Source organism: Muntiacus reevesi, chromosome 5, assembly GCF_963930625.1.
Source record: "Muntiacus reevesi chromosome 5, mMunRee1.1, whole genome shotgun sequence".
Classification (NCBI taxonomy): domain Eukaryota; kingdom Metazoa; phylum Chordata; class Mammalia; order Artiodactyla; family Cervidae; genus Muntiacus; species Muntiacus reevesi.
The window spans coordinates 91058374-91085736 of NC_089253.1; the positions used below are offsets into that span (position 1 = coordinate 91058374).

The window sequence follows — 27363 nt, forward strand, 5'->3', positions numbered from 1 at the left end:
TGGAAAGTCTCTGTTAGTCACCACATGTCATTGCCATGGGTGGGTCATGTGCCTATATCTAGACTTGGGAAAATTGTATTTTAGCATGACTGGCTTGCCCCTTGAGTTGAAATGGATGTTGATATTGAGCCATGGTAGCCATTACATCCTAGAGACATGATGTGGTGTCAAGTGAAGAGGCAAGAAGAGTTACTGACTGGAGGAGGGAGAGGGGGAGATGGGAGACGGTAGAGCTGAAGGATCGTCATCAGTAGGGGATGGAGGGGAAGCTGCAATGTCAGTACACCTGCCACTGATGGCTCTTGTTCCTTGCTGGAACCAGATGCATGCTCTCATCTTTGAAAGTCTGCAGCTGGAAGATTCATATGTAGGGGACTTTCTGTATGTAGATTCATTGTCTAATTGTACTTGTTACTTAGGTTCACACTTTAAGATGGTGATATGCTAATCCTGTCATCCCTTCCTTTATTGGCTGATCAACTTTTCTCTTGTCAATTTTTGATTCCCTGAAACACATAGGAAAGGCAGGATAAATGCTTGAATCTTTCCCTCTTTTTACCAGTTGGTTCTCTAACAACTTCCAGTAGTCATCAATGGGTTTAAAATTACTCACATGCTAATCAAATGTTATTCTTACTGATGAGATTAAATTATCCATTTGGGGGCTAGTAGGTGCCTTTTCCTGCTGTCTTCTGTGTCCTTTTCACTGGATCCCCATGATCTTTGGTTTAGAGTATATTACCTAGTATGACATGGTGTTTTTTTGTCTCCTTGTATATGTTCTCTGCCCTAGATCTAGAAGTAAACTTTTGTAATGATCCCTCATTGTTTTAGTATAGGGCTTCCCTACTGGCTCAGATGGTAAAGAATCCACCAGTAATGCAGGAGAACTGGCTTTGTTCCCTGGGTTGGTTAGTGGAAAGTGACATTTTTTGGTTGGCTGCTACCCTGTTCATTATTACTGGGATAGATACTGTTTTCAGGCCATTTCAGAACAGATTAGGAAATATGCTTCCCCCTCACCCCTTTTCTTTTATCCTTAATTTATTTATGTTTTAGAGATAAAATATATCATGGTCTCTTTCTAATAATCTAGGCCTTATATTTAATCTTACAGGTGAAATGTTCTATCATCCATATCTGTATCTTTTCCCCATGTCAGAAAACCAATTTTTAAATGACATCAAAATAATTGTTCATTTGCTTTAGTCCTGTAATACTTACATAGCAGCTTAGAATAATGGTACTCACACTGCTATAAACAATATGATTATTGGAAATAGCTTAGCATTCGGTTTTTATTTTGGCCTTAGAATGTATCCCACTAAGGCTCTTTAAGCAAATTAGTATGTTTTAATGTTACCTGAAATGATTCCTCAGTTCAGTTCAGTCACTCAGTCATGTCCGACTCTTTGCAACCCCATGGACTGTAGCACGCCAGGCCTCCCTGTCCATCACCAACTCCCTGAGCTTGCTCAAACTCATGTCCATCAAGTCAGTGATGCCATCCAACCATCTCATCCTCTGTCATCCCCTTCTCCTCCTGCCAGGATCTTTCCCAGCATCAGGATCTTTTCCAATGACTTGGCTGGTCACATCAGATGGCTGAAGTATTAGAGCTTCAGCTTCAGCATCGATTCTTTCAGTAAATATTCAGGACTGATTTCCTTTAAGATTGACTGGTTTGATATTCTTGCAGTCCAAGAGACTCTCAAGAGTCTTCTCCAACACCACAGTTCAAAAGCATCAATTCTTCAGTGCTTAACCTTCTTTATGGTCCAACTCTCACATCCATACATGCATGACTACTGAAAAAATCATAGCTTTGACTCCTACTGTCGGCAAAGTAATGTCTCTGGTTTTTAATATGCTGTCTAGGTTTGTCATAGCTTTTCTTCCAAGGAGCAAGCGTCTTTTCATTCCATGGCTGCAGTCACCATCTGCAGTGCTTTTGTAGCCCAAGAAAGTAAAGTCTGTCACTGTTTCCATTGATTCTTGGAGAGGAGCAAACTCAAAACATAGTTAGGTGGGTTTATTTGATTTTGCTTTAGAGTTTTAGGGAATTGTTCTTTAAGCTTTGTTTTTGTAATTACGTAAAATACACATCCCCAAAGTCAAACATGCAGATGAATTGTGTTCAGAAAGTTCACCTTTCCCTGTCTCCTCTTTTACTGTTCCCTCCCTCACTGATAGATAATTGTTAGTGTTTAAAGGTTTTGATTTATCATTATTTGTATTCCCCCCCACCCCTTGTTCTTAGATAAATGGTAGTATAACATAAACACTTCCGCCACCTTTCTTTTACCTTCTGACACTCTATCCTGGCATTCCCTCGGCCACAGTATGCAAAGCCCCTCCTCATTCTCTTCTGCCACCTCCTGGGAGCCCTTGGCATGGGAGAAACAGCTTTTTCTTCCAGCCCCCATCATCTGGAATTTGTGCTGTTTCCAGTCATTTCTGTTACAAGTCATGCTGTGATGAACAGGTTATGCATGGAAATTTATATTTTACCCAGTTGTCTTTGGGATATTATATTATCCCCAGAAGGGGGAATAGCTGGCTTAGAGGGCACATGTAATTCTAAGACTATTACAGCGTTCCCTTGCATAGAGACTGGACCATTTTGTGTTCGTGCTGACACGTGCCAGCATATGACCTCGTGTGTCATCACACTTTGGCACTGTGTTGGTCTGATAGATCAGCAGTGGTATCTTGGTGTCATTAATTTGCATTTCTCTTGTCAGCACAGTTGGCCATCTTTTCCTATGATTCAGAGCCACCTGCATGTATGTTCTTTTCTCTAAGAAAATTCTATTTCTAGTCCCTTTTTCTCTAGAAGGGGTTGGTTCTTCTCCACTGCAGTAGTATTTTTTTTAATTAATTTCACAAACAACTATTTGAGAGTTACTGCTCCAACTACTGTACGTGGTGCTAGGGAAACAGCTTGGTACAAAATGTCTGAGACCTTTTGGTATGAGTTGCTGTTGTGCTTTAATTTTAGGAGAACTCACTGTGGCTCCCAATTCAGTACTGAATTAAGGAAGCACACCATTTTGAAGGGGTGTGGTCAGCACTGGATACACAGTGAGAAGCTTGGGAGATAGACTGAAGCAGAAAGTGTAGACAGTAGCCTGCCAGCTGCATGACTGACTCATGTTGAGTTTTGCCACACAGTAGTTTTTAAAACTTGAATAACAAACATTTAAAGCCATGAACTTTCATATGAAAGTCAAGATTTCTGGACTTTGGGGAAACCCATAGGATGTATGAGCACTGGTTCCCACTCTTGCCTGGCAGCGTTCTCCAGATGGGACTCTCTCCATCTCACCCCGATCCCTTCACACCTAATACGTGCATGCTCAGAGTGGGAGCCGTTGTCGTGGATGGATTTGAGCACTTGGAATGTGGCAAGTCTGAACTGGGATGTCGCATTTTGTTTACTGTGGACAGCAGAACATTTAAAGTGAAACATGAGGCCCTCATTTTATTTTTGTTGGCTGTACATTCTGCCTGCTTCAGTCGTTTACAGTTTTGCCTAAGTTTCTGTGGACACTGGAGCTTTTAAACTGCAGCTCTTAATTTAAAATATTAAATTAGTGTGACTATGTTCTTGATTTGAGAAAATAAGAACGTGTGTGTTTTGCAAATGGGTGACTTTTCATAGACCTCTGAGAAGTCATGAGGCCTGTTTATACTTGATCTGCTTCAGTAGTAGAGGGTGAGACAATGCTGAAAATACTGGGTTGGCCAAAATCTTTGTTTCAGTTTTTCCGTAACAGCATGCCAACACCCGAACGAACTTCTTGGCCAATCCAATATTTTTATTTCTAACAAAATTGACTTGGAATCTTGGTTGTTGAGCTGTGTTTTTCAAATCTTTCCAAAAAAATTTTTTTAATTGAGGTGTCCTTTATGTATGGTGACCTGTTTGTATCTTAGGTATACTCTTCAGTCCTCTGTGACAGTTCATTTCAAGGTACAGAACATGGGTCATCTCAGAAGCTCCTGCCTGCCCCTTATCCAGCAGACCTCTCCTCCTGGAACCACTGCTCATTCAATTTCTGTCACCATCATTTAGTGCTCCTGGTTTTATTGTTGTTACCTTTATGGATTTTTTGTATTAATATGTCTACTAATATGTGACCCATTGATCTTGACTCCTAAAAGTAGCATTGGTTTGTAGAGTAGTTCACTCACTGTTTTAGTACACATCCTTAGGTGAGACTCTATTATTTTATATATATATGTACACACACACACACACACACACACACACACATATATATCTTGGTAAACATGTTTTATTGGATGTGTGTGGTTCTCCCTTCTTTTTCTTTATCAAGGAGCTCTTATTCCCAAAACATTTTTTGTTTTGTTACTTCTTTATTCACATGTGCCCAGTTCTTTTTCACTCTATGGACCATGCTGGCACCAGTTTACATTGACTCTGTTAGCGGTTCCTTAAGTAGAGATCATGTCCATTATGAAATCTCCTGTGGTGAAACGATCCCAGAGTGTGCAATGGGCCAGCTTCAGTGACTCATGAGTTTTCAGTTATTTCAGTACTGCTGAAAGAAAGAGGTTCAATTAGCTACTGTGTCTGTCCCCAAGGCCTGCCTGCACAGGCAGCTCTTTGAACATACCTTGATTGTGACTTCTTCATCCCTGTCTTACAGGCCAAACTGCCCGACTTGCAACCATTCCCTTCTCCCGATGGAGACACTGTGACCCAGCATGAGGAACTGGTCTGGATGCCTGGTGTTAATGACTGTGACCTCCTTATGTACTTGAGGGCAGCAAGGTAATAGGAATCCACACCCTCCTTCTTTCTGAATTGATGAGTGGTCAGTAAACTTTCCCCTTTCCCTTGAAGTTGTGTTTATATATTGGGCATTCTCTGGCTTTACGTCTTGTTATGCTCTCTGTAATCAGAGCCCTGCTCCTTCTTACTGGAGAAACACAACTTTCGATGTTGAAGTCACTTTTTTCTCCTTGATGTTTGCCCCAACATAGATTTTAGAACTTTTCAGAAAGAAAACATCGTAAGTCACACATTCCAGTATCAACGCTTCTTAATACAATTGAGTAATTGGCTCATTCAGTGCATCTTAAAATTCCATTCCATATTTCTTTGTTCCATGGCTGTTCATTGGTATCCGACCTAAACTTTACATTTTGAGGGCTTACCTATATGAATACTTGCTAACCTAAAAATGCCTAAATTACAAAATGAGAAGTTCACGTCTGTCCCAGACATGTCACAGTGCAGGCAGGGCCTTCCTTTGTCTGCAGGGGTTTCTGGGACTCACTCACTGCAGTATCAACAACAGGCAACAGAAATGTTGAAGTAAGGCAGTGATGGAGGTGTAACTCTGGCTGCTGTGCGGTCAGCAGTGTAACTTGGAGGCTACAGCAGAGATGGAGGCTTCAGGGCAGGGGTGACTACTGAGAGTTTTTTTTCACCTCTTCCACGTTTGCTTAGAGATGGTTAATGTACAGCCTGAGAAGAATTAAGTAAAATTTCAAAGGATTCAGTTTTACATATTTTCTGGAGACTGACCTTTCAAAAGTTTATAATCCAGCTGACCATTCTGGTAGATAGTTTTAGATTATTCATGCCCTCAAAACTAAAATCTAAGTACTGATAAAGCATGGGAAGAAAAACAAATGGAATCGAATGAGAATAACATTTCTCTTTCTCAGTGAGTAAATAGTGAACTGCCGAGAAACAAAAAAAAAATCTTTAAGATGAGAGCAGAAGCAGGCCTGAGAACTCTGGCTTAATTGCGCGTATAGTGGTGGAGTTTGGGCTGGGCTAGAGCTGTGCTCTGAGAACCGAGGGCTGAAATGTCTGCTCTGCTGTCTTCTCTTCCCGTCTCCACAGGAGCATGGCAGCCTTCGCCGGGATGTGTGACGGAGGCTCCACGGAAGATGGCTGTGTGGCGGCCTCGCGGGATGACACCACCCTCAACGCACTGAATACGGTGAGACCTTTGAAGTTCCCTAGGTGGGAAGCAAATTCTTTCTCCTGTGCCGGCCACAGGGAGTCTGTGGTGATGGTCCATGAAGGGTCTGAAGTCTCCGGAGGCAGTGCTGTGGGGTGCTGCTGGGCTTGAAAGGTGGGAGTCGTGGTCCCGGTGGTGGGCTCCGTGACCTTGGCCAGTGATGCGGCACCTCCAAATTGACCTTGTGACCTGCGTCTGCGCTCCAGGACTGTGGCGAGCCTCTGCCAAGAGCCTGGTGATAGTGGTCAGAGTTCACTGAGATCTCACAAGCCCAGTAGTAGGCACAGTGATCTTACTGAATCCTCACAGCACCCCGTTTAGGAAGGCTCCATTATCACCACCATGTGGACACAGGCAAGTGAGTTGAGAGCAATGGAGTCACAATCCATGGTCATACACTCAAGGTCTGAATCCAGAGGCCCTGCTTTCCAAGCCTTAGTATATTCTTTGAACAAATTTGGTTTTTATAGATTTGGCTTTGGAGCCATGTAAATATTTCAGATGTTTATAAAGCAAAGCTAAATTAAAAAAAATAATAATCCTTAAAAAAAACAAAAGTAAAATGTAACCCACGAGCATAACAGTACTGAGTTGGTTGTATCACATATCCTGTGTGAGCAGTCATCTGCTTTAATCCTGTGACTCCACGGCAGCTCAGAATAACCCAGCTTGAGCCGCTGCTAGCAGCAGGATTCCTGAAACCAGTTTTCTTCTGTGGACGCTCCTTTTTGACCTCAGAGTGTATATCCTGTGGGGCTGCACAGGACAATGAGTGTGTCATAGTTCCTTGAAACAGTTCTTCTCCTGTGTATTCATTAATGTGGAACGATCAGATCTGAAATAATAACGAATTTTTATGGATTTCTGATCTGTTCACAAAGAGTCTGCATGGTTCTATATACTTAGATAGGATATTAAGATGAGGCTGAGCAACTCTTGGTGATGATTAAGTTTCATTTAAGCACCCTTTTTGTCTGTCTTTTTCTTGAGAGGTTACTGTAATTGGAAGGAACTTCTTTCACTCATCAGTTCCAGTCTCTAAATAGATTAGAATCCGAAGCACAGGAAGACCAGGTGACTTGTATGATTGTTGTCAACAGTCCAAAAAGTTGGTAACAGACCCCAATTTAGGGATCTTCCTGCTGTGCAACTTTTTGTTGGGGAAACATGTAGATATCTGAATGACATAGCCGGTTTTTATTCCTGGTCTAGTTGTGTTTCTTGAGTGTTACATGACATTATAATAGTCTCTTATATATTGGAGGTTGAATCACCTTGCTTGGGCATAAGCCATGTTCCAAATAAGTGAATGATTTTCATATTCCCATTTACTTTCTCACCTATTTGCTACTTAGAATTTTTGTGGTTATAAGGAATCCTTATTCTGAACATACAGTGATAGAGCCAGAGGGGGCCTTTCAGATTATTTTACAGATGAGAAAACTGAGACTCAGAAATGATGAATCTGCCAACAGTGGTTATGGCAGATGTAGCTGTGAATGTCTGTGAATTCAAAATACCCTAAAAAATGTGTGTATATTCAAAGTAACTCTTTGGAATGAGCTAGTTTTCTGTTGGGTTTTGGTATAAAAGCTTTATGAAAAAAAATTCTCCTTTCATGACTCTGCTGATCAGTTGAATTTTGAGTAACAAAAATGTTGCCATATTTAATTAAATGTCTGTTTTTGACACTTTTTCTGAATTTATCTGATTTATTCTCTGTCTTATTCCACGCGTCTAAAGATTCTGTGGAACATACTTTTGTACAGAAATAATTTGAGCTATTTTTGCCTGTGGTCCTTTGTAGCAAGTTCCTTCTGAAATTTTCTTAAGCATTGCCGGAGGGTTTTGGTTTATGAGTTTTTGTTTCTGTGAAGCTACCTTCTCATCATTTGAAATTCTTCCTGCCTAGGCGAGCCCAGGGTGGCTCAGGTGTCGGATTATGCAATACAAGTGCATTTAGCCATCAAAAGACTGAGTTGGGTGCTCATTTTATGATGAATGGAAACATTTAGTGGCTGTTTTAATTTTTATACTTTTGTTGTACTGGTTCATGGAGCGTTTTAGTTGCAGGCACTTTCTTTAATGAGAAGTGAAGTGATTGGAAAAATCTTGAGAGAAGTTAATGTTTATTTCACATTCCTTGGAATAAGAGTGTTTTGAGTTATGTTAAGTAGTAAATTAAAAAGATAAATTCATTGTCATGTGAGAAGTATTTATTATTTCTTAAAGTATAACATAAAGTCAAAACAATGTAAAGCATTTATCAACTTAGAATAAACCTGTGTCTATTTCCTGTTTCCCAGGACAGTGTAGAAATTTAAAGTATATGGAATCTGCAGTGCGGCTGCGTTATAGGATATTTAGTAGCCCAGTAGGACTGTTTGAATTTCAGTTCAGTTCAGTTCAGTTGCTTAGTCATGTCTGACTCTTTGCAACCCCATGGACTGCAGCACGCCAGGCCTCCCTGTCCATCACCAACTCCCCAAATAAAGAGTTTAATGTTTAAAACTGCAGTCACTAATAGAACATTTTTGAACTGTTTGTTCTTTATTACGATTTTGAGTGTACATGCTCAGTCAGGTCTGACTCTTCATGACCCTGTGGACTGTAGTCCACCAGGCTTCTCTGTCCCTAGGGTTTTCCAGGCAAGAATATTGGAGTGGGTTGCCATTTCCTTCTCCATATTACCATTATATGGACCTATTTTTAAATATAAGCTCCTTTGGGTTATTTAATTGAGATTTTTCTTCATTATTCCCAAATGAGAATTTTAGTGTATATTAAAAAAATTTATTGGAGTGCAATTTTTGTATAATAAACTGCTCTCATTTAAAGTATACAATTTGATGAGTTTTTTTAGATGTGTATACCAATGAACCTACTACAGTGTTCAAGGTAGAAATCATTTCCAGCATCTCCCAAAAGTTGCCTCCTGCTCTTTTATAATCCTGTGCTGCTTCTAGCCTCAGATAACCACTGATACATTTTTCTCATTATAGATCAGTTGCATTTTCTAGAATGTTGCATGAATCAGAATAGTATTATATGTAATACTTGGGGTTTGGAGTCTTTTAGCCCAGTAATTTTATAGTAGATGTATGTTGTCACACTAGCAGTAGTGCATGCCTTTTTTATTGCTGAGTAGTATTCCAGTCTATGGATATCCATAGTAATTTATCCTTTCACCTGGTGATGGACATTTGGATTTTTTCCAAGCTTTTGGCCATTATGAATTGTTACACAAGTCTTTTTTAATAACATACATTTTCATTTCTCTTGAGTAAATACCTGGCAGTGCTGGTAAGCTTTTTAGAAACTTACCAAACAAGTTTCCACAGTGGTTGTACCATTTTACATTCCCATTAGTAGTGTGTTAGAATTTCATTTATTTAGCATCCTCCACAAGACTTGATTCTGGGAGCCCAGATTCACAGACTTAGGAAGACAAAAGAGAACTGTGCTCCTTGTACACAGGCACAAACTAAAGGCTTGTGGTTAATTACACTGTAGTTTTAAGTTTCTACAGCCTTGCCATCAGAAACCACAGTTCCTTTAAGTCCTTCTGGATGCCCCACAGGGTATCTGCACTATTTTTGAGTTGGTCAACCTCTTCATCTTTCAGTTTCTGGTTGGTAAAATTGGTTAACCCGGTTAACCCCCGAGCATTCAGAATACATGGAAGGCTCAGGAAGACTTCATTCTCAATGCCCATACATGCCCTTCACCACTGTTGACACTGGATGATTCCTGAATAAATGTTTCAACATGGATTCAGTAAGATCAGCCACACTTAATCCAGTAGCCCAGTTGGTATATCCTTTTAGCTTGATGACTTCATAGGCACTCTCAACTACCATCTTATGTACTTTCTTCCAGTTTTTACTATTATTCTCTATTCCCATTTCTGGATTCACTTCCTGGAGAGAAATGCTGGGCACATTCACTCCACTCCACACAGCCATGCTTGAGTCGCCATGTTCTCCCAAAATCCATCTGTGGCAGCTGTTGAGATGAATGCCAAGTTTTTCATCCATTAGTTCAGTTCAGTCACTCAGTTGTGTCCAACTCTTGGTGACCCCATGGACTGGCGCCTTCCAGACTTCCCTGTCCGTCACCAACTCCCAGAGCTTACCCAAACTCATGTCCATCAAGTCTGTGATGCCATCCAACCATCTCATCCTCTGTCATCCGCTTCTCCTCCCGCCTTCAGTCTTTCCCAGCATCAGGGTCTTTTCCAGTGAGTCAGTTCTTCTCATCAGGTGTCCAAAATATTGGAGTTTCAGCTTTAGCATCAGTCCTTCCAATGAATATTCAGGGCTGATTTCCTTTAGGATTGACTGGTTGGCTCTCCTTGCAGCCAAAGGGACTCTCAAGAGTCTTCTCCAACTCCACAGGTCAAAAGCATCAATTCTTTGGTGCTCAGCTTCCTTTATACTCCAACTCTCCCATCCATACATGATTATTGGAAAAACCACAGCTTTAACTAGACAGAACTTTGTTGGCAAATTAATGTCTCTGCTTTTTAGTATGCTGTCTAGGTTGGTCATAGCTTTTCTTCCAAGGAGGAAGCATCTTTTAATTTTCAACCATAAGACAGCGAAATCTAGCAGAATCCAGATTACATCCACTCACAATCACACAGTGCTTGGGCAATCCACTTGATTTCCAGTTAACATATGTGAGAATATCTGCTGAGTTGGAAACCCCAATGATGATGCAGTTTGGGACTCTACTTGACAATCTGAGCAGTGATGAACTTGAAGACGTTAATATTCTTTTGCACCAGATTCAGGTGCCTCTCCCCTTCTTGCTAGTGAACTCCTGCACTTAACCACCACAGTCTTGGAATTGGCAGTGACAGAGTAATCTTTGTTTGCCACGATTTTTGGTGTCTGAAGGAATAAGCTCCTGTGCTGCAGGTCCATTATTTCTCCTTTGAGTTTATCTTCCAAAACATCCACAAGAGCAAGCTCATCAGTCAGACACTTCCCCAGAATGCTGATGGCACATGCCATACTGACTTGTCCAATACCCACTACAGTGATCTTATTGTTTGGAACCGTTCCCTCTTCTTCTGCAACTGATACAATCAGTTTTTCCATAAGAGTTGCCATTGTGCCCAGGGAGAGAAAGTTCTCCAGACAGTGGAAAGGACAGCAGAAAGAAGACAAAGCAGTGTGCTTCTTCTCTCTTCTTAGTCATTCTGCATAGAGGGTTATTAATATTATTAATCTTTTCAGATAAGTAGTGTTTGGTTTCTTTAATTTTTTCCCCCCCTCTGTTGTTTTCTATTCCATTGATCTCTCAATCTTATTTCTGTTATTTCTTTTCCACTTATTTTGGGTTAATTTGAATATTTTTTCTCCTAGCTTCCTAAGGTGGGGTCTTAAATAACTGACACAAATTTTAATTTGTTGTTCTTCTATAACCTTATAGTTAAAATTTTTTAAAAAATTTTATGTGTGATTTCTTCTTTTATCTGTGAATTGTGTAGAATTAAATTGTATAATTAACATGGACTTAGAATTTTTTTTCCCTCTCTTCTTCCTTCCTTTTGGAATGTTATTGATTTCTAATTTAGTTCTGTTGTGATCAAAGAGTACCCAGTGAGATTTCAATCTGTTGAGATCTGAGACTTAGTTCTTGTCTCAGCATGTGATTTATCCTGTGAATGTTCCATGTGCACTTGTAATGAACTTCTATTTTGCAGTTATTAGGTGTACAGTTTTATAATTGTCAGTTTCTTTGGGATAGTTGATATTATCATTCAGATCTTCTCTGCCTTATTTATTTATTTTAGTTTTGACTGTGCTGGTTCTTTTTTTGTTGCATGCCGATTGTTCTCTAGTTGCACAGAGTGGGTGCTACTTTCTAGTTGTGGTATGTGGGCTTCTCATTGCGGTGACTTCTCTTGTTGTGGAGCAAGACCCTAGAACATGGTGAGCTTGCTTCGCAGCTTGTGGGATTTTCCCGGACCAGGGATCAAACTCCTGTTGCCTGCATTGGCAGGTGGATTCTTAACCACTGGGCCACCAGGGAAGTTCAGTCTTTTATCTAGTTGTGTTGTCGGTTACTGAGGGATATATTAAAGTCTTTCACTGTGATTGTGAATTTGGTCATTTCTCCTTTTGTCTCTGTTAGTTTTGCTTCACGTGTGTGGGAATTGTATTACTAGGTGTATGAACATTTCTAATACTGATCTTGCTCCATGTACTAAGCCTGTTCCTCTTTTGGTATGATTCTTTTTGTGCCTAGTGATACCCTTTGTCTTGAATTCAGTTTTGTCCGAAATTAATACAGTGCTCTAGCTTTCTTATGCCTCTTGTCTGCATCTGGTATGTCTTCTTCCAGCTTCTTACTTTGGATTTTTTGTTTGTTTGTTTAAAGTACCTCCCCTGTGTACTTTAGCTTTCTAGTTGTTTCTTGCTTTTTTATCCCATCTGGCAAGCTCTACCTTTTGTTTGGAGTGTTTAGTCCATTTTAACAGTGCAGATAATTCTCAGGTCCTATGAAACTTAAGCCACTTACTTTTTTAATAGCACAGCTAGTGTCATTGGAGGATCACAGAAGTAGTTAATATATTGTTACTTTTATGGCCACACGATGTTACTTTTGATTTAGTGGTGAACTTGTAAAATAGTTAGGTACACAGTTCTTTGTTTGCTCATTATCATTAATATATATTTCTTATCTTTTTGCTTCTTACATAAAAAAGTTTTGTACTGTTTTAAAGGAAGAATGCGTAATAAATATGTTGGCTTCTCTTACTGCAAGAGGGTATTCTTAGTAATTATGGGCATACTTCTTAATGTATGTCAGCAAAAATATGTTTTTGTTGTTGTTGTTCAGTCACTCACTCGTGTCTGACTCTTTGCGACCCAATGGACTGCAGTATGCCAGGCTGCCCTGTCCATCACCAGCTCCTGAAGTTTACTCAAACTCATGTCTTTTGAGTCTGTGATGTCATCCAACCGTCTCATCCTCCGTCACCCTCTTCTCCTCTTGCCTTTCTTTCCCAGCATCAGGGTCTTTTCCAGTGAGTCAGCTCTTCACATCGGGTTGGCCAGAGTATTGGAGCTTCAGCTTTAGTATCAGTCCTTCCAATGAGTATTCAGGGTTGATTTTCTTTAGGATTGACTGGTTTGATCTCCTTGTTGTCCAAGGGATTCTCTCAAGAGTCTTCTCTAGCACCACAGTTCAAAGGCATCAATTCTTCATTGCTCATAATATATTTTATTATGTTTTACTATTTTATTTTAAATTGTGAATGCCTAAAAATGCAGAATTGTTTTATTTATAAACATACATAGCATATGTTAAATAATATGTTAAAATATGACAAAGCAATGATGCTGTCTCTGAAAGATCAGAGATAGAAATGTTTCTGTGTATTTCTCTTTAAGGAGTTTTCTTTTAATTAAAATATTTTTTAAAATTATTTATTTATTTTGGCTGTGCTGAATCTTCCTTGCTGCACAGTCTTTTCTCTGGTTGTGGTAGCAGGGGCTACTCTGCAGTCGTGGTGTGTGACCTTCTCATTGTTGTAGCTTCTCTGCTGCAGTGCATGGGCTCTGCAGGAATGGCTCAGTAGTTGTGGTCTGCAGCCTTAGCTGCTCCACGGCACGTGGGATCTTCCAGGAATAGGAATCGAACCTGTGTCTGTTACACTGGTAGGTGGATTCTTCACCACTGAGCCGCCAGGGAAGCCCCTTATCAGTTTTTTTAGGCTTATCTGTACACATTTAGCTTATATGTAACTCTTGAACATAATTGCTGTGTAATATATAAATGGCCCATAGTATTCTAATGAGATTAATTCAGCCATCTTTAAATGCTTACATTTATTTGGTCTCTTATTAATACAAAGTAGACCTTTATATTTATGCTTGGAAGCTGCAGCAGAGCCCCATAGCTTGAGGGTAAGTTTTCCTGGAAGATACTATTCTGACTTATTTTTACTAAATTGATATTGGATTTTATTCTTTGAGCTCAGATATCTTTCCCATTTCCTAGTAAAATTCAGATTCTTTGACTTCTCTTTCTCAGAAACTTATTTGCATTCTTATGTTTACTTTCACTAACACTAAACATATGTATGTTCACTATATATAAGTAAAATTTATAATCATGCAGCAAAGATTTCACCTTTGCCTGGACAGTTTTATTCCCTGAAATATGGGTGGCTGTTAGATATTTGGATTAAGCTTTTTACATATTCACGAGAGTATGTATGTGTTTGCTTACTTATTTATGCACACCCACATCTCCTTCAACAAAGGATTAAAGGCTTCCAATCACTTAATAGTTTGTTTTTATCTCTGATCTATAAATATCACTGTTTGTTAACCATTGAGTATTAATCATTTTTGTTTTCTGAGCTATAACCCAATGCCTGGTACATGGTGGAAAGAGACACTAAATATTTGTTGAATGATGGAATAAGTAAATCAGGTTCAAGTCCAAATCACATTTGATCACCCAGAACTTGGTGTTGTAAAGTTGGCACATCAGAGTAAGCCTACACTCAGAATCATTTTCATGTTCTTCTCTTTCATTCTAAAACGTTTAAGTCTATAGAACTTCTCTCAGAGATTTTCTGTTTGTTCTTTATAAATGGACTTCCCTGAAGCACTTGGCCCTGAATTAGCTTTGCAGTGCTCCAGACTTAAATGGATGTTGAGTATTACCCAGCTCCCAAATAATGTGTTGCCAAAAGGTCCTTTTAATATCGTTTGTCCAGTAGCTCAGACGGTCAAGAATCCGCCTGCAGTGCAGGAGACCTGTGTTCTATCCCTGAGTTGGGAAGATCTCCTGGAAAAGAGAACACCTACCCATTCCAGTATTCTTTCTTGGAGAATCCCCGTGGACAGGGGAGCCTGGTAGGCTACAGTCCATGAGGTTGCAGAGAGTCCAAAAGACATGGCTGAGTGACTAAGCACACAAATTATATGATCAGGATTCTCCTAAATTGATTCCACGCTAACACCCTTTACTTAAATTCTCCTCCTTTTATTATTCTCCATTTGGATTAGTCACGATTACTTGGTTAGAGGGTGGTAGTTTTGGTCTGTCAGGATTTCGGATCAAAAGAGTATTAGTTGATATGCTACATGCTTTCTATTTATGGAAATCCAATATTTTTTTCCAATTATTTCCAATAATTTTTAAGAACATCTTACTTAAATCAGTTTTGACAAGCACTTTTGCTAGTGTTGTATTTATATCATAGCAGGATATTGGAATCCTCCTCATATTGTTAATGGTAGTATAAATAAAGATGTAGAAAGAGACCATGTAGTTGAAGCTTTGTCATATAACCAAGACCTTTTCAACTGATTGTCAGCATTTGTTGTTCAGTCGCTATGTCGTGTCTGACTCTGTGACCCCATGGCCTACAGCATGCCCAGCTTCCCTGTACTCCACTGTCTCCTGGAGTTTGCTTGAATTCATGTCCATTGAGTTGTGATACTAGCTAACCATCTCATCCTCTGTCCATGGTATAGTTTTTATATACGTGTATGTGTATAACCAAATACATATCATCATCATTGGACAAATTAAGGTTCCACTATTTTTCCCAACAGAAAAAAAGTGTTTAACAACTATAAGGCAACAATAATAAAGTACTACAAACACCACATAATCCAGTACCAGCTATCAGTGCAAATATTTTTAAGACTTTTTTCCATATAATCCCTAGTATTACATTTATGTAGATGTGAATGGGTTGTGTGATTTTATTTGATTTTCTTTATGTATGTTTACAGTCAAGTTCCACCACTAGTTTTATGTTTGTAAATAGTTAAAAGAAAAACAATAGTTTCAGTTATCATTTGCCTCAATATAGGTACCTTACTCTATTTCAGTTTGAGAAAAAGCTGAACAATGTCTAATTAATATACTTGACCAGTACATGGGAAAACATCAACTGAGTAGTTAACACTTAGTAACTGCTGAAATTCACAATTCTTACAGCCGTGACATCAAGTTCTTTACAAATATTTACAAATAGTAATGATTCACCATACCTTTCTCTGTCTTATTTGAAACATTAGTATTTTCTCTAACATGGTTATAAAATAACTTAACTTCGCAAGAACCAGGCCCTGCACTTCATCAGATACACACCTCACTTTTGACACTGGGACCTCAATTTTGCTGCAGTATGGGCGACAAGTTTGTACAAAGAAAACAAGATGAGTGAGTCCATTACCTGAATCTCTCAGTCTAGCCAGTTCCCGGTGCCGTTTCTTTCGTTTTTCCTTCTTTTAGGCAGCTCTGTATTTTTTGTGGCTGGGAAACCGAAACATACACCATCATTGGTCACACCTGAAATTCTGTCTGGAGGCCCCCCTTTCCACTGCGTCAAGTGCAAGAAAGTCTAGTACTAGGTAGTGGATCTTGATGATATGTATTTGGCTTAAAAATGGCAGAACCTAACATTTTCCCATAAACTTGTGTGAGTAATGCAGTAAACTTAGTACTGTTTGGCCAACATGCTTATAAACTCAGATGGATGCACTGCTGTCACACAGTAGTATCTACTTTTAATGTTTGTCATCCACCTTTTCCAGAACTTGCTTGTTAAGTTGTCCGAGACAGTTCTTGGACTGTAGAGACTGTGGCCTCAAGTAAACAGGATTTTTGGACTTGGGAAATGGCCATAGAGCTTTTGTTTGCCATTGATTTTCCCAGGCAATGATTCTAGGAGCAATACATGGCATATTTGGCATGGAAAAATCATTGTATTCACACACAACAGGTAATGACTTGTTTATATTATCAATTGGGAATTAGTCCATTAGAGGCAGAAGAAAATGTCAGGAAAAGTAGGTAGGATAGGTTGGAGTTACTTATTCTTTACACTTTACAAAATACACTCACAGCAAATCTTGGTAGGTAGTCATTTGAAATCTTCCTTGGTAGATTTGGTGTGTTTATAGGTAGGTCACTGCTTTGCTTTTTATTATATAGCTAGTGCCATATCCAAAACTAAGCAGTTGTCTATCAGCTATCAGCTTTTCTCCTAGTTCTGCATATTCTGACTTACAGTTCTTTATCTAGAGAGACTTAATGAATGTATAGAATAAAAAATACTTCTGTTCATTCATGGTAGTACTCATTGAATGAACAAACATATTCTCTAAAATATAGAAAGTATTACTGTAAAAGTGAATTAGCTAGTGATTTGTAGGAATTTCTCAAATATTGATCTCGCAGTTGTAGGTAATCTTTTCGGCATCTAGTTTAATCTTGGATAGCATGAAATAAACTGTCTTGTCATAAATTAAGAAAAATGTAAAAGCAAGTTACAAAACTGAAGTATGATTCTGTTTTTGTTTGAAAGAATTACATGTATAATATAATTAAATGCTTACTACTTTAATGTATGCTGGCAAATATTAGATTATACTTGTAGAGAAAATACCTCACTTGAATTGTTCACAATTATTTTTTTGGACTGTGTGAACTTGGTTTTGGAGGGGTTAGAGGTTTAAGTGAGTCAACAGATATTTTTGAGTATTAGCAGGTGCAAGGAATGTCTACTTAGTGGAAATACCTCTGTAAGTAATTCAGAATCATATCCTTTGTCAGGTAAGTCATTTATTTATCTGATAATTGTATCAGAAGTTACCACCCTTTGGTGTGCATATGTGGACCTATTTTCTTTTAATTTAGAATTCTGAAATAATAAAGTTTACCTGGTTAGAAAGGCAGTTTAATATAGGACTGAGTAAGCCTTTGTTCAGAGATATAATACATATGTGACTTAAAAATCTTTTTTTCTTTTAACTTTGAATGTTGGAAAGCTTCTGTTCCATTTACTTAAGTGGCCTCAGTTTTCACTGTGTATTCTCATCTCTTGTTGCATTTTTGTCTCAAATTTAAATTTTAAATTGAAGGGAATATAGTTTTTTATAGGAAAAATTATATTTTTCCTATAAATAAAATATTTATATAAATCAAATAATAAAAATATTCTCATTTTTAATTTGAAAAGTATTCCAGTGTACAGAAAATTGGAAAAAAATAGTACAGTAAGCATCTATGAACTCAGTATCTAATGAACATTTCTCTCTATATATGTATATTTCTATGTATATTAATATGTGAAAATATATATATATATATACTGGAGAAGGAAATGGCAACCCACTCTAGTACTTTGGCCTGGAGAATCCCATGGACAGAGGAGCCTGGTAGGCTACAGTCCATGGGGTCACGAAGAGTCAGACACGACTAAGTGACTTCACATTCACACGTGTATAACCATTTTTGTTCATAACCATTTTATTTCTCCTTGTGGTCAGCTCTGTCTGTATGTCTTTTAAAATGTGGCATGTACACTAAAGCAATACTTGCCAGATTTGATCAGCATATGGTGACAAGAAGTTATCTTCAGTTACCCTGAAAGCTCACCTCAGTGCAGTAAGCTTTTATGAAAATGTACACATCATGTGCTTTTTTTTCGTTGTGTTTTGTCTTTGTCTTATTTCATTTTTCTGTATGTAAATGCCTTTGCTAAGCCATTCTCTCCCCCGCTCAGCTTTTTGACTGAATTTTCAACCAGACATCGAACCTTAAGTTTACCAGTGTTACTCTCATTTTACTAGTTATCAGCTATTGGTCAGCTGCCTGATGTCATTAATAACAACAATATTAATAAGCTGTAATAAAATTAAAATGTACTTGTTGATTGAGTGCTTATATGTTAGGTGAAAGTTTAAGTGCTTCTTATGAATGATTGCATTTGATCTTTGTAACAATTCTGTGAGAGAAGTGTGGTTAGCACCTGCAGTTTATTAAGCACACTCTGACGTATACACATGTTTTAAACTTTATGTGTTGGACAATGAGGATAGTCCGACTTGAGCCCAGCGCCTCATCGCAGTCCTCTTGAGAATCTGCACTTTGGGTGATTCATTATTCAGCCAATTGAAAACCCTTCCTGCTGCCCCCTGGCTGCGTGTCTCCCTCTGTCCTCTCAGGGTCTCAGCAAACAAAAGCTTTTACTTTGACTTGGCCAAAGTTAGAAAGTTCTTTTGCTAATTAAAAAAAATTTGTGTCTCACAAGATTTTTTTTTCCGTGCTAAATACTGATAAAATGTTTTGAGACTTCCGTGGTGGTTTGAAAAATATCTACTATAGCATCAGTCAGTTGGAATTTTAGCACCTGTGAACCAGTATGAAGCATTAATATCAATATGGTGAGTATTTAGCAAGTCAAGATAAAAGCCCTTAGCCCTTTTACATTGAAGAAGAGGCTTTAATACAATCATTCATTCATTTATTTATTCAGCAATAAATGTGATGGAGTCCCTGCTCTTTGCAAAGTCCTTATGGGAGAGCATTTGATGAGTGTTGAAATCTAAGTAAGCGTTTAATCTTAGAATAAAGTAGGCCCATGAGTTTTAAAAGGGCTCATATATTAACATAACTTCTGAAATGTAGAATATTAAGATTTATAGTGTTTGTACTAGTATGTGTGTTTCTTAATACTAGTTTGAAATATATTTCAGAATAAGTTTTTTTTCCTCGCAACTCTCCTAGATAAATTTTTTTACCCCAAAGTTTGAAGGTCAGTGTAGTAGTTTCTTGTGACTGCTCTGGCAAATAGTGTACCATAAACTTCAGAACTTAAAGCAACAGATTTCTCACAGTTCTGGAGCCCAGGAGTTCAAAATCAGGGTGTCAGTTGGGCCATGCCTCCCTCTAGCTCCTCAGGGAGAATCATCCTGTGCCTCCTCCAGCACTGAGTGGCTTTGAGCTCCGCAGGGCTGGTGGTCACTCTCTCTCTGCTTGCCTTCACTTCGCCGTCTTCTCTGTGTATCTAGGTCTTCTCTGTCCCGTGTTTTCCCACAGCCCCTCTTTTTGTAAGGATGCTAGTCATTGGATATTGGGCCCAGCTGAATAATCTAGAATTGTCTTCTCATCTTAAAATCCTTAACTTCATCACAGTCATGTCTGTGAAGACCTTTTCTGAAATAAGGTTGCAGTTGCATATTGCCGGGGTTTGATGTGGAGGTCTTCTGGTGGTGGTTTTTCAGCCCCCAACAGCTGGGTTTTAATGTTATATACAGTGTTACTAAAATAAATTGTAGTACTTACTTTTAATTTTCTGTAATAGTTTATTTCCTACCCCTTTCTATCAGTTATAACTTACTTAGATTTAAGTGTGAACATTATCATCTTGAGAACGTAAAAGTATTCTAATAGTGACTGTGATATTTCTGTAAAATCCAAGGACATTTGATTGCTAAAATACTGTCACATTTTTATTGATATAATATACCATGTATGTGGCTTTCTTTATACAAAGAATATATTTATTTAGATAAGAGAATTATCATCTGTGGTTATAGATTATCATAGATTATCTATAGATAACCTATAGAATCTATAGATAACCATAGATTATCATCTGTGGTTAACCATGTTAGCTGACTTATTCTGACCTGTCAGGTTGCTGAGTATTTCTTCCTTGGCTCTACCCTAGATGGTCCCACCCTGTCCCTCAGGGGCTCTTGGGCAAGGTCTTGTGCTGCTGATAGATCTGGTTGCGGTGGCCTGGGATCAGTCCTGGCTACCTTTCAAGCTGTTCCTTTCTAAAGTCTCTGCTGTCTTTTCCATCTCCTATCCTTCAGCTCTGCCCTGGCCATCTCTTCTCTAAGAGACAGACATTTCCCCATAGCCAGTCATTCTCAGAGCTTCTTACATCACCACATGACCTGCCCACCCTTGCCTGTCTTGCTGCTTGGCTTTGGTTAGCTTCCTCCTTGACCATAGAATGGGTTGAGTGTGTATTCCAGCTGTGTGTGTGTGTGTGTGTATGCACACGTGCTCAATCATGTTCAACTGTTTCAGCTCCCTGGATTGTAGCTCTGCCAGGCTCCTCTTTCCATGGAATTTCCCAGGCAAGAATACTGGAATGGGTTGCCATTCCTTTCTGCAGGAGTTTTTCCTGACCCAGGGATCAGGTCTTGGTCTCCTGCATTGTTAGGTGGGTTCTTTACCACTGCACCACCTGGGAAGCCAGAAGTGTTCCAGCCTACTCCAGTACTTTGGAATACTAGTTCTTCAAGGATTTGGGGGAAGGATGGCTCTAAATTTTTCTCCCCTTTCTACCCCTTCCCCCAACCATTTCACCAGTGAGATACACGTTTTCATGTGTTCTCCAGTCTGACTTCACTTGATGCCTCTGAGTTATCATGCTGGCTGCCATCACACAGAATCTTTTGGGACTGTTGAGAGTTTGAGGTCTTTGGTTTGTATAGTATTTGCCAAGCTTGGTAGTCTTCCACAATCAGGCTCTCTGCTGCTGCTGCTGTGTTTTGAAATTGTGTGGTCTTTTTCCTTTGTTCTTTCAGACCTCTTGTTAGACTGAGAAATCCAGAATGGTGAGGAGGCTAAGCAGGCTAAGCTAAGGCTCAGGGCGAGGCTTCTTGGTTCTCCAGGGCCTTAGCTGGAGGCATTGCTGGGGTTGCCCAAAGCCTCGTTGTTTATTTCTTAGTCACTCACTTTGTTCTTGGATGAGGTTTCTAGATAAAAGAGCAGTCACTCAGAAGCATTCCCACCTCTGTAGTCTTGCATGCTTTGCTGTGTGCCTCTTTGATTTTCTTTGTTCCATTACTTGATCATTGCAGCCAGGAAGAATAATGCACCATTGTTTACACAGCCTTAAAATTACTCTTCAAATATCACTAAGGTTAAGGTTACTGAGCCCTGTGGATGGGAAGCAGTCGTTTCTGTATTTAAATTCTACTGAGTAGGAATTCAAGGACTTTTTGTAAATGGTTTCTCTTAATACTGATGCAGTTGATCTTGAGGTTGTTTTTATTTTAAAAAAATTTAATTGTTTGTAGGAATCTGGTTATAATTGACCTGTGGCTAATCTTTCATGTGTACTTCCTAGTTCACTTGAGCATTTAGGAATGGGTTCACTAATGACTGCATAAGGGAAAAAAGCTATGTTTTTCTGTCACCCTCTTGGTTAGTGCTTCCCTTGCCATTTTTCTGTTTTCAAGGCTGTGAAGATTCTAGGAGTAAATGAAAAAAGTCTTTTAATTTCCACTGTGGCCCTGAACAGTTTCTGCCTGTGATCTGAGATAGGTCTTTCTAAGCTGACAAATAATGGCGATTCCTGACTCTGCTGGGAGTTTTTCTCTCTGAGTCTGGAGTTACACTCCTCATTCTGTATCATTAAGTTGGGTCTTCTCATCCGTGGGTTTGTGTGCTAAGTTCTGAGGAGCTGTTCTCCCTTTCCATGCCCTGGACTGGTGGCTTTGATCTGCCACGGTCCAGCGTCCTTCATGTCCTGCGCTGGAACTCACGCAGAAAGCAGGAGGAAAGGTTTTGTTTCAGGGAAGCGAGGTTATATACTGTGAGATAATGTAGAGCTGTGTGTATAATTATGAGCTGTGTAGATAATTATGCATAATTTCATTTAAAGACCCATGGCGTGAGCTAGTCCAGCTTTCACAGAAACCTGAAAGTTAAGACGTTAACCTTAAATCCCTAAGGTGTAAGTGAAGCATCTGCAATAGCTGGTCAGTGTTTGGCCTGGGCAGTTTGGTATAGTTCAGTGGCTATATCGTTTGTTTACTTTTCTAAATGAGTGTATTAATATTTCCATTTATTTATTCATTTGTCTATAGAATATCCTTTAGAGTTTTACCTTTCTAAAACATCTATGGAACTTTCCTGATGGTTCAGTGGTAAAGAATTTGCCTGCCAGTGCAGGGGACACAAGTTCGATCCCTAGTTGGGAGAGATCCCACATGCTGCAGGGCAGCTAAGCCTGTGTGCCACAACCACGGAAGCCTGCATGCTAAAAGCACATGCTCCATGAGAGAAGCCACTGCAATAAGAAACCTGAGTGCTGCAACTAGAGAAAATCTGCATGCAGCAACAAAGACCCAGTCTAGCCAAAAATAAATAAACATTAAAAAATATATATATATAAAGAGAAAGAAGATTAAAAACTGAGGGGTTCCGAAAAATGACCCAGTCCAGCCCCTCTGTTACAGAGGAGGAGTCCAGAGGCCACACTGCTGCTCAGAGCAGGGTCCTCCAGGCCCCTCTGCCCATGCTGTTACTTCCCCCCCAGGACAGCCTGGCATCTCACTCCTGAGAGCCCCCCAGGTCATCAGGTTCTCCATTGTTTCCCTTCTCATCCGCATCTTCAGTCCTGTCTTCTTTGTACTGTAGGATAAGCTCACCCCTGTGGTGCTCTGAGGCATACGCACTCTTCTAGCACCAGAGCACTTTCCCGTGACACTCGTCGCATCCCATCCCTTCTCAGCCAGCTCTCCTTAATGAAACATTTCCTCCTTTGGGAATCAGGCTCAGTGATGACCACATATCTTATTTCATCCTAAACAGGTCTTCAGCATAGATTCTATGTTCTTCCTTTCTACAGCTAAGAAAACTGAGGCTTAGAAAAATAATTTGCTTCTTATCACACAGCTAGTGGCAGGACAAGTGTTTGAGTCTAAGCCAGAGCCGGGAGCTTTCTCTCATTTAGATCTCATCTCTGTGGAACCCCCAAACCTGCATCTTTGGTGCCAGCGTCATCTCAGGTTCTCTTGTCCAGGTGTTTATGTTTGTAAACACAATGTCAGATTAGATGCTAAAAACAGACAAATGGTCAGTAATGGCTAAGACTTGGTTTGTTCTATATTTTAAATATAGTTTACTGACCTCAGCTGATGTGCCAGCCTTTGGTGTTTGCTTTCTAATCACCTTGTGGTTGAGGCCCCTGTTCTGTGGGTTTAGAATATCTTCGAAAGCACTGTAGCCAGGAGATTGTGACCTGTTTTCTAGATACATGTGTGAGAACTACAAATGAGAAATGATACAGTGTTGAACTAGCCATTGGAAATTGTTATAAGTGAATTATTGCCTAGACATAATAACTGCCTTTTATTACTTCCTCCTGGAATAGTGTTTTTAATTTGACTGTTGCTCTTTATTAAGTATAGGCATGCTCAGTCCCTCAGTGGTGTCCAACTCTTTGTGACCCCATGCACTGTAGCCCACCAGGCTCCTCTGTCCATGGGATTTTCCTGGTAAGAATACTGGAGTGGGTTGCCATTTCCTCCTCCAGGGGATCTTCCTAACCCAGAGATCGAACCCGTGGTTTCTGCATGGCCAGCGAATTCTTTACTGCTGAGCCACCAGGGAAGCCCTAAGTATAGACAAGGTCAATCATATTATGTATACTGTTGATCTTTAAAATCTGCTTTGTGGAATCATCTTGCTCTTTCAACAGAGCAAACAGCACCCTAGTCACTGACACTTTTCTGTTTTTATCATACGTTTATTTCATTATTTTGTTTATATGTGTGTTTTCTCTACTTTGAGCTACTCCTGACTAGCCACCCCAGTGTAAGAAAAGACCTTGTGCTTGCCCCATCCCTGCAGCTGGAAGAGTCCCTGACTTCACTGTTCCCAGCAGATCGCTGATCCTGATGTGGTCCAGTAGAGGTGTCAGGGGCAGGGGCTGAGTCTTAGGGGTCCTGGACACTGGGCTAATGTGGAATCCTTGCTCTGCTGCTTCGTAGGGAGGTGGCCCCAAGCACGAGGCTGAACCTCTTGGTTTTGTTTCCTTATATGTAGCACTCTTGCCTCAAAAGAGTGGTGTGAAATGATAAAGTTATATACTGAGTAAGTTCTTCGCACCTCTGGAGAAGGGAATGGCAACCCACTCCAGTATTCTTGCCTGGACAGAGGAGCCTGGCAGGCTGCAGTCCATGGGGTCTCATAGAGTTGAGCACGAATGAGCAACTGAGCCCACACACAGATGTACAAGTTCCTAGCACAGGCAGCACTCAAAAATGTTGGTTTCCCCCTCTCTTCTCCTGTGTGACCTCAGGGGCTGACATAATTTCTAGAACGTTGTACTTATTCAGAATGTGTTATGGGGGAGCGAAAATACATTTTCCAGCGAAAATGTATTTCTTTCTGAAAATTAACTGAATCTTTCCTTCAGCCCTTACTCTCAGCAGTTAAATTCTGTGTCTTTACCTTCATCTCTCAAATGTGCACCCATAAGAGTATTCAGAGAAATTTATCCTCTCCAGTGCTTAAGTAGCATTATTAGGAGTGACAGTGGTCAAACAAAACTAAGCATTGTGCTTTCAGTCTTAACTCTAGTTTTTGAATGTATGTGTGTATCATGTTTTGAGCTTTGTACTCGATCACCGGGCTTTATTTTCTTGGGCTCCAAAATCACTGTGGATGGTGACTGCAGCCATGAAATTAAAAGATGCTTGTTCCTAGGAAGTAAAACTATGACCAATCTAGACAGCATATTAAAAAGCAGAGACACTGTTTTGCCAACAAAGGTCCATCTAGTCAAAGCTATGGTTTTTCCAGTAGTCATGTATGGATGTGAGAGTTGGACCATAAAGAAAGCTGAGCACTGAAGAATTGATGCTTTTGAAGTGTTGATGGAGAAGACTCTTGAGAGTCCCTTGGACTGCAAGGAGAGCCAACCAGTCAATCCTAAAGGAAATCAATCCTAAGACTGATACTGAAGCTCCAATACTTTGGCTACCCGATCCAAAGAACTGACTCATTAGAAAAGACCCTGATGCTGGGAAAGATTGAAGGCAGGAGGAGAAGGGGATGACAGAGTGTGAAATGGTTGGATGTCATCACCAATTCAAGGGATGTGAGTTTGAGCAAGCTCCAGGAGTTGGTGATGGACAGGTAAGCCTGGAGTGCTGCAGTCCAGGGAGTCACAAAGAGTTGGACATGACTGAGCGACTGAACTGAACTGAATGAGATCATTGGTGACAGAGGAATGAATGAAAATATATAGGCATTTGTGAATTATATATTATGGGAGGACGTTTTCAGTTGTTGGATTTCAGACAGCTTTCTCATGTTAGGAATAATTCAAATGTTTAAAACTACGTGAGGAATTTTAAGATCGTTTCCAAATTCCACTTTTTTTCCCCTTTCTAAGTTATTTTGGCAATTTCTTATAAATAAACAGTGTATTTTGCAGAGCAAAAGACTTTGAAATTTAACATTATCCCTAATAGACTACAATTATTTAATATTTAACATGAACGCAATCTAACCTCAGATAGGCTTTTTCTACAGTTATTATAATGGCTGTAATTGCAGAAGAATACTTTGGCGTGGCAGTAGCTGCCAGCTGCAATGCCATTTGATCTAAAAAGGTCATAGTAAAAGGGACATTTAAATTAAGTTATAAATTACAATTGAAGAACAATATTTTGATGTGTGAGACCAGGGATGACAGAGCAGGAGATGTAATTCATGGGTTCATTATAGAACAGAGGTGCCTGACAGCTGAGCCGTGCCAAGGGGAGAATTTATTTGCAGCATCACGCAGACAGAAAATGGCAGCTCAGATGAGAAGCTGGAGTAGAAACTCGAAACCTTGTGGTAATAACGCAGAGTTTATGCTAATCAGACTGCCCCAGATCCAGTGATGTTTAATGATTGCTGTAATATAAATGAGATGTTCGGACATGTGCACATTTTCAATCTTATTTAAATTAAGACCTCGTCCTTGCTCTATAAAATAACACACTTTATAACCAGGCATTAAGGTTGATTCTCTCACCTCCCTGTCCAGTGTACAGATTTGCTGAAATTTCGGAATTGTTTAGGCAGGAGAGTTAAAGCTTGGAACAAGAATTCTGTCCATGGCAGCTTTGAGGAAGGATATAATTTAGTGTTTATAGCGATCCATGAGAAGTTCAATCATGAGTTAATTAAACTGTAGGCAGTCATTAAGTATTATTTATTCTTTCGAGAAGCTTGCCAGTAAAGCACTTATATATATTAAATTATAGAAAGTAATAAGCAGGGAATGATTTGTCAGGCTGAGTGAGAGGAGCAGGTTTAACTTGGGCAATTACGCAGAAATGTGTTTTTCTTCTTGTGGCCTGACCCTTCCTTCCTACTAATCACAGAGAGGTCAGGGGCTGTCACAGGACACTCGAGGCTGTATAGTCCCCAGCGCCGTGTGCACCTTGAACCTGCAAGTGTTTAAGAATCTTTTGTAATAACTGTGCCGCTAAACTATTACTCCCCATGCTGGTACTGCTGGACAGTTTATAGCTGTTTGGCCTTTCAGAGTATCTTGTCACTTGGTGTCTCGTTTATTGCTTTTCATGGTCCTTTGACACAGTGAGGGGTTGATGTTGTTAGTCCCACTTGACAGAGATGAGAACCTCAACTCAGCCGGTTTGTGGTGAAGCACCTAATAGGCATCTGTCTCCCTGCTCTGACCTGGCTCTGTGCTCACACTCATGAGGCTGCAGAGCCCTTGACTGTGGGAGTAGTTGTGCAGGCGGGCTGCTGAGCAGCTGGA

At 39.7% G+C, this 27363-nt stretch overlaps 1 protein-coding gene and 1 pseudogene across 6 annotated transcripts in view; one reads left to right on the forward strand and one right to left on the reverse strand.

Annotated features, from left to right (window-relative positions):
• RERE (arginine-glutamic acid dipeptide repeats) overlaps positions 1-27363 on the forward strand; it is a 407198-nt gene that overhangs the window by 280889 nt on the left and 98946 nt on the right. For all 6 annotated transcript variants that reach the window (XM_065935816.1, XM_065935819.1, XM_065935820.1 and 3 more), the window contains 2 exons: positions 4677-4801; positions 5885-5984. In XM_065935816.1, the coding sequence (XP_065791888.1) occupies positions 4677-4801; positions 5885-5984 (225 nt within the window). The remainder of the gene's footprint in view (positions 1-4676; positions 4802-5884; positions 5985-27363) is intronic.
• On the reverse strand, positions 9508-11122 carry LOC136169071 (L-lactate dehydrogenase B chain-like; annotated as a pseudogene).